The 7,770-nt window shown below is 44.1% G+C and overlaps 4 protein-coding genes across 4 annotated transcripts; 3 read left to right on the forward strand and 1 right to left on the reverse strand.

The window, feature by feature from the left end:
- Window positions 1–313: 313 nt before the first annotated feature.
- On the forward strand, window positions 314–1,125 carry SARC_12356 (hypothetical protein; the record flags this gene model as incomplete). Its single annotated transcript, XM_014293535.1, has 3 exons — window positions 314–604; window positions 787–834; window positions 1,015–1,125. Coding segments are annotated over 3 exons (450 nt in total), but the record flags the coding sequence as incomplete, so codon positions are not given.
- Window positions 1,126–1,357: 232 nt separating this feature from the next.
- SARC_12357 (hypothetical protein) lies at window positions 1,358–5,679 on the reverse strand. The gene is made up of 5 exons (XM_014293536.1): window positions 5,507–5,679; window positions 5,074–5,136; window positions 4,367–4,457; window positions 4,159–4,212; window positions 1,358–2,882 (listed from the first exon to the last, which is right to left on the reverse strand). The coding sequence occupies exons 1-5, from the start codon at window positions 5,614–5,616 to the stop codon at window positions 2,832–2,834; spliced, it is 369 nt and encodes a 122-aa protein (XP_014149011.1). The 5' UTR covers window positions 5,617–5,679; the 3' UTR covers window positions 1,358–2,831.
- Window positions 1,538–1,745, forward strand: SARC_12358 (hypothetical protein; the record flags this gene model as incomplete). The annotated part of the gene is made up of 1 exon (XM_014293537.1): window positions 1,538–1,745. A coding segment is annotated over one exon (208 nt), but the record flags the coding sequence as incomplete, so codon positions are not given.
- Window positions 5,680–5,898: 219 nt separating the features above from the next.
- Window positions 5,899–7,770, forward strand: SARC_12359 (hypothetical protein). The gene has a single exon (XM_014293538.1). The coding sequence runs from the start codon at window positions 6,006–6,008 to the stop codon at window positions 7,539–7,541; it is 1,536 nt and encodes a 511-aa protein (XP_014149013.1). The 5' UTR covers window positions 5,899–6,005; the 3' UTR covers window positions 7,542–7,770.

Consider the following 7,770-nt stretch of genomic DNA (forward strand, 5'->3'; position numbering starts at 1 on the left):
TATACGCTCTATATCTGTTCGTTGACATCTAATCGTCCTTTATAATTAGACATATTCCAACATATACGTCTTTACAGTGTGACATTTCGTACAATTTTTGTTATACAACAAAAAAAATCACATATAGAAAATGTATATGTATATTTAGGTACTTAGGTTTTGAATAAATAGAGATTGTTAATACAGTTCAAATATCTTGACAGGCATTATTTTGGTATCCACGAGATACAGACTCATTTCGCTGAATACACATGACACAATTTAGTATGGATTTATCGCCCCCCCCCCCCATTTTTTCCCCATAACACCACAGGACAAACAACGTAACAAGAGAAAGAGCACTATTGCTAAAGATGTTAGTAAACAAACCGGGGACATATGTAGGAAGCCTACGATGAGTGCAGAAAAATCCAAACACAAATCACAAGCTTCCAAAACGCGGAAAAAGAAGGACGAAGAAGATGAAGACGTAGTAATGGAACTGCTGCTCTTTGGTGCGGCTGCAGCGGGGGCGGCGTGTGTGATGTGCATACTAACATGGCTGTATTGGTTTCTGCACAACGACCCCCGGGGACGGTTGGTGATGGATGATATATTGATGAAGGTATGTGTGATTGTACTGTTGGGTATGCTATTTTTTCAGGTATGGGTGATTGCACTGTTGGGTATGCTATTTTTTCAGGTATGGGTGATTGATAGAGTTTCTTGGTGTGTAGTTGGAAACATGGGTGTGATGCCAACTAGTACTTAATTATGCTGATTGTTTTATTTCGTTTCATTTCGCAGCTGGGATACGACACTTACGGGGGTTGGGAATCGGCTTTCAATGACCAGGTAGGAATTCAGACTCTGTTTTCTATTTGCGAGCACGTTTGTGTGCTTCACCTGTATTGGTATAGAAAAAAATACTGGCACGGCCACACGAGGTCTTTGTATTCTCTTCATCTTCTTGCTTTTTTACCTGTTTGTATTCACGACAAGCTCATATGCTTGTCCCACTGTTCCCCTTATTAGCGGAGCAAGCCTGAAATGTTCTGCCGGGCAATTAGACTCATTGTGTACCACATTTTAATGTTTACTAGCAGCAATATACCTACGAACAAGCCTATGAAGATGAATACGTAGACTATCGGCAACAAAACGAGAGAAGTTCCCATTCCCGGCCTAATAGGCGGGACAAAATCGATAAATCTGATACTTACATCAACGCCGACAGTCACCCAAGCAATACAATGGGCGGATATTGTACGTATGTATGTCCGAAGTCACAACTCTGTGTTGCGGAGCCCAAACTATGTCCTTGTCCCTCGCCTTCAGACGTTCGATGCGAGACCACTGACTGGTTTGTATGTCTGGAGGGCGGGCAAAAATGCGATTCCTTCATTATCTGAGGTATTTCTAGGATATTCTGGTATACCGTTGAAGGTGCTTATACTTTTAAGGATGGATAGTGCAGTGTATAGTATCAAATCAATGAAGCTGTTATGGTAGATCGTTTCCCAAATGTCCGACATATGAAGTATGAGCCATATGTCAGGCGTCACTCAGTCGAGGATATTTATTTGGCTGGACCATACAAGTACCGAGGCAAATGGAATAAGCTGGCGGCCTTCTTATTCGGGCTCTCGATAGCAGCCACGATACTACACTACTGGCTGGAGCAAAGTCTCAACCTGTCCACTGAGAAGCGACTGCGAGTCATAGGTAGATTCACTCTGCAGCCCATGTGCCGAGGGGTGACGTAGGTCGCAGAGTATTGATTACTACCCCACGGAAACAGACACCCAGAGAACACCACAACGGAAAATCTGCTTGTCAAAACTACGGCTGACATGGCCGGAATAGGATTTTATTGCCGTCGCGACTCGCACGTCCTTCCAATACGTGGTTAGTTTCTGAGCGGGCGGAGGCTATCGTCGAACATGTTGGACGCGGGTGAACATAGTGGTATAACTCGGGGGACTATCATTTCTGATTTGGGTTTTAAAACCCTTACATCTCATAATAAATTATATACAACGCTGGTATCATGCATATCGGTCTTGTTTTGCTAGCCGTAGAATTGATAGAGAATATATACGCCGACATTGAATTTTGAATTCCTATCTCGAAATACCTGCGAGTCCACAGATTATCATTCATGAGCGACGCCGAACCACTCCCGCCATAGTAGTATATCACTACACCGCCCGAAAAAGCTCCGGCCCTTGAATGTACACCGACCTTACCACGCCAATAAGGGGAATTCCAGACATCTTCAAAAGTCATCTGGTCCGCATTAACCGCTTCGTATAGTTACGCAGTAAGATCTGCGGATTAGAGGTCGTTCTTGGACGATCAACTCTCAGGGTATTCGATATATAGTCGTCATACGTCATATGCGCACTGTAATCGACCGGAAGATCCGCTTTGAATGCCAAGACTAGGTGCTTCATTCACCAGCTCTAGCCGTACCGAGAGCGAACTAAATTCGGTTTACGTTCAGGGCACTATATTGCGAGCCTTCGGTAAACGAATTCATCCACACCCAGTATCCAATCAACAAGTGACAGGTGCGTCCGTGCAGCCATTCTCATTGCTGAATGTCGATACAACATTTGCTGTCAACTCAGCGCTTGGGTTGCGCACTCAGCTGAATAGAAAGAGTTTCATTCGCATCCACAGCCGACTGCGCTGAAACCCTCCCGATTATGACCAATCAGAACATATTATGATCGCATGCTCTATACGCATCTTAATAGAATTTTGATGGAGCTCCTTTTGAAACTCGACACTCATCAGTTTGGCTTCACATGCGCGGTGCCGCCTTTGCAGACCAGAAGCTGTAATTTTTAGGCGTGCGATCGCTTTTGGCCCGATTTTTTGCTTTTACTGACGACATCCTAAAAATATAGTCAAAAGAATATAGTTGACATTGGGAATTCGAGAAATTAAGTTAGTATTGGTTTCACACTATCACGCGTGATTATTACAATAAACTATAGCAACGATAGACGGGTACTCCTAAAGCACACGCACTGGATCTAGAAAACATAGAGAGCAGTTTATATCTATTACCGATTACAATAGGGGTCAGATAAGCAAATTGGCCTAAAAAGAGTCGGCAACATGATTATGAAACCGATAGTTAAAACGGAGCATCGTGGGCGTGTTCACTGGTCTCACTTAAATTGGCAGTGTCCACGTCCATCATACATTTAAGTCAACACTGGATAAGCAACTACCACTTGTTCATTGCCATATGCGGCAAATCAAGCGAGCAAAGAAACTGAGCGGCTCATCGCACAGCGATGGATTGTAACTAGTCTTCTATTCAGGCATACTTTACAATGAGATATGAAAGTAAAAATATAATCCTCGACTGTTTGCATATATTTTAAGGACCGGCATGAGATATTGCGGCACTCAGTGGAAACGCAAACAATGGGCAGATTGAGGTCACTGTCGAAATACATACATGCATATATAGAGCAATATGGTGTGTATGCTGACTTCGGGTTGAGAAAGCATATCTAAGGTGGTCAGTGCAAACTTCGTGATGTGCTTGATACACTTGTTCAATTTCAAATACCATCGCGAATTCGCAAGTGACCTAGGAGTGGATGGTTATAGCATTGGATATGTACACGGTCAAAATCTGGCATATGGGCGCTACGGTATGTGCGACAATCTCTTAAATACACCCAAAATAAACTGGAATGCAATGCACGCCGATAACCAAGCGATTCGAATCCATTGTATATAAAATATATATTGCCTGGGTAATACGCCATCCAATTATTATGAAATATGACGCCAACAAGGTAAAGTGTGTCCACTAATCGAGTCGAGGTGCACTTATAAAGACACAGTGCATCTACGTATGTAGCACTACTAGAATCTTAGTCCGACGAAAAAACCTGCGACTGCAGATTTATGCGAATACCTTTTGACGATTCCGCACATGACACATTCTTTCAGGATCAGGTGACTGCACTTATCCCATGCATGCGTACACCGTTGTTAAATTATCTTGGTTGAACGATTATTTACTACTAATATAAACCAGAGTATCACAGACAAATACAGTCATGATGATGTTATGAGCATCAAATATGAGACAACATATCAAATGATCGCTTGTGTTGCACACACAGTCCAGATGCGACTCAGACTTACCCCTTTTTTATTGCTGTTACGCTGAGTGTCACTAGCATTCACACTCTCCAACGCCTGTTTTAATATATATAGATATTAATATGCCGAAATCCAATCTACGATCAAATGTTATATTATAGGCCAATGAAGCACGCGTGGTTGTATTTATTAAAAACGAGTATGACAGTATCTACATGCATGCATTCCAAAACAACTGCGACGAACTTACCGAATTAGAGGTGCATGAAGAGCGCGAGAAAAGACGATCAGAGCTCTTGCACTTGCGGATCTGTCCCGACTTCTGTTCACTCACTGTAGCACTGAGGACGATGAACCAAAGTAGCTACGCGTTAGATCTTGTTGGAAGACATTTGTAGAACAGTTCTGTTATAAGTCTCAACTGAAAGCTCCCAGATTGTGAAATTTTCGCCGAATACATCCCTAATACTACCGATACTAAGTGTATAACAGTACAGAGTAGTCGCATCTAAATATGGCTGGTGCAACATAAAAACCACTGCTAAGGGTCACGCTGATATATGAATGCAAGCAATCACAGAAAAGGCAAAGCTCAACATGAACAACAAATCAATTTGCATGGTTATGACTGACATCCACCTACGAAAAGATATCACTCAACATAAAGGACACGCCAGTTTACATCGGATCACGCGCCGCTTAATATGAAGCTGAAGAGACATCGATGCTGCGTGCGTGTGCGGAGGCTACAGATAACTACCAGTATATACGAGTTCCACACTTGACTACTATTTTGAGCAGTGGCCATTTCAGTTGAGTCGAGTCCCATCTTGTGTGGTGCGTAAACGAAAATCAGAAACGTACTAGCGGTGAATGCCTCGTATTTGCATCAAACCCTAACTGGCGTAGTATATGGTTAATGATACACGCAAACATAGATGAACTTATGTAACTCACGTGCTTGCAAAGCCGTCGAACCCACGGAACAGATTGCCGTACACCTGCGTTTCCTCCAGGTAGCTGCAAAAGTGAGTAGGTATAGGAAAGCATGGTGGATTCGCAGCATATGAAGGACACTTATTTAGAAAGCTAGAGATAACAGAACACAGTACGTACAAAATACGTGGTCGCTCGAATAAAAAGGATTATGCCATTGCCAGGTATAATAGCCCACCTAACACGCTCTGTTGGTGTACCGAGGCTACAACCACTTTTGAGACAACTAGGGTGTCTTGTCACTATCCTTTATCTCAAGGATGATATATAAATCGAGGAAAGTAGAAAGACATGATATTAGACATGAGATCACTGATAAAAATGTTGAGATGTGCCCTGTGTGTCTGAAGAGTACCTTTTTTGCTTCTTGATTGTCGCCTGCCAGCGCACATACCTTCCTTCGTACTCATAGATCTGCCGCTCTAGGTTGGTGAGGGTGTCTTCTATTTGGTGCTGACGAGACAAAAGCTCTTCTAGCTCTTGCTTGGGATCTGGGCCAGTCATAATGTATGTGCCGTAGTATCCTATCGACAGACGGCCAGATTATATCAGGCGTACAGAAGTGTGTATTTTTGACAGGCTGATTATATATAGTTGAAACAAACTGTGTGCGCGTCACAAAGACAATACTTTGTGCTCGAATAATCACATTCAGTATACTTTGCCGGGGAGAGTGGATCTTAGGGGGGCATATTTAAATACTCGGAAGTAAAATTGGTGTATTTAAAAAAATTTGACTATAAATATGACATATCTAGATGGAGAGGCAGTTTTACATCGACAGGTCGTCGAGTTACATCTTAAACAACAACAAGTAACTCTTATCATATTGTCGATAAACAGCAAGAACGATGTTAATAGAGCTACATTGGTTCTAAGTAAAACAAGCAACAATGCGTGTTCTCTTCGTCGCTGTCGGCAGTCGCGGTGACGCCGAGCCATTCTGTTCGCTGGCAGCATCTTTAGCGGAGTCCGCTGAGATAGACACAATCGACATCTTTGTACAAATGGACCTGATTCATCTTGTTCCTATAATACCCAAAGTGCGCTTTCATAAACTTCCGTTTACCCAAATGGACTTCTATAAATACGCAGGAGCCCGTAAACCACCACAAGCCGGAGCGGGTCACGGCAATCCGCGAGTCAACTTCTTGGGCATTGTGACCGACATTATGGGAGAGCTCGTGTTACCCTGTCTGGCAGACGTTCTATCGGTCGCAATGCCAACGCCAGCAACAGCTACAGAAACTGCAACGTCTTGTGTGGATGCCATAGTGGCGTCCTCCCTGGCGAGGCAATTGGCCCTGGAGCTGGCCGGACAGCTACAACTAACAAGAACAAAGCCTCCCGCAGTCTACCTGGTGCAATTACAACCGTTGGTTCCAACAAAGAACTTCCCCCACTTTAGCCAGCATGACGAATGCCTCAAGGCTCTCGTGAACGCAAACAGCAAAGCTGCACCTGACACTACTACGGATTATGTGGAGTCGTATCTGGAATTGGAACGCTTCCAGTTTGACTTTCTTCTGGTGCATATAGACAAATTACTTTCCATCGATGATAAGGCGCTCGTGGTTTGGGACGGCTACAGGAAGCCAGAACACCCCTTGGAGTTCGCCAAAGACATGGTTCCGGCCCTAATGGGATACGAAACATCCAACAACATAGATATTTGGATGGTCAACGCCGTGTCCACACATCTGATCGCTGCACCCTCCGATGCGGGCCCAAAAGTGCTCAACGTGGGGAGCCTGGCAGACAGCTACATTCCTGCTGGCTTTGAACCACCGGTAGATCTTGTGACATTTCTAGACACAATAAAACAAACAACCGTTGCTGTGCCGACAGATAAGAGAAAGGCTGCTGACGATCGACCTGCGTGTTTCGGCTATGGATCTATGCCCTTTGACAAGGCCGAGTTGGTTGTGGAAGCCTTATACGAAGCCAACTGCCCTGCTATACTAGTAGGTTCTGCCATGATGAGCGTCCTCGACACAATCCAACTCGACAAAAATCACGCTAAACTAAGTTTAACTGCATGGGCCAAGAATAATATTCACTGTGTAGCGGGTATTCCGTACGCATGGCTTCTCCCTCGCTGTTCCATGATGTTCAGTCATGGCGGTGCTGGGGTTGTTCACGCCACTCTGCGTGCCGGCATTCCGTCGGTCATCTCTCCCTTAATGGGAGACCAGTTCATGTTTGCTGATTATTTGCAGGCCAAAGGTTGGGGTGTGCGAGCCTCGAGCAGTTTGGGCGGCTTGACAAAGAACGATGTCTTGCAGAGTATTGGAAAAGCCCGAGACTGCCAGGAAGCCTGTCGCGTGTTGGGAGATCGCATGGCAAAAGGCGAACCTGTTGGAAGCAATAGTGGGAAGTTCGGTCCTGATATTCTGACAGAGGCTATCGTTTCTAATGCGGCAAGCTGATGCAGCTTCCCCTTTTCGATACGAGCAGTGAACGACGAAAGGAATCACTAGGCAATGGTGTGTGATAGATAGGTGGCGAGTTAATACAGTGTATTCATGCCAATTTAGTCGCAGAAGCATTCAGGATCAATTGATTGTAGAGCAAATTTGCGAATGGTTTATTTGGTAGCTTAAATGAATAATCGTTGTCAAATGTCCACAGATGATATATATATACGCACACACACAC

Source organism: Sphaeroforma arctica (assembly GCF_001186125.1).
Source record: "Sphaeroforma arctica JP610 unplaced genomic scaffold supercont1.2244, whole genome shotgun sequence".
In the NCBI taxonomy this organism is placed as follows: Eukaryota; class Ichthyosporea; order Ichthyophonida; genus Sphaeroforma; species Sphaeroforma arctica.

Coding starts and splice junctions, on each gene's coding strand:
- SARC_12357 (XM_014293536.1), bottom strand. CDS start 5,616: ATGACTGGCCCAGATCCCAAGCAAGAGCTAGAAGAGCTTTTGTCTCGT. Junction 4,458..5,073: donor TTCGACGGCTTTGCAAGCAC/GTGAGTTACATA, acceptor CATCGTCCTCAG/TGCTACAGTGAGTGAACAGA. Junction 2,883..4,158: donor GTAACAGCAATAAAAAAGGG/GTAAGTCTGAGT, acceptor CTATATTTTTAG/GATGTCGTCAGTAAAAGCAA.
- SARC_12359 (XM_014293538.1), top strand. CDS start 6,006: ATGCGTGTTCTCTTCGTCGCTGTCGGCAGTCGCGGTGACGCCGAGCCA.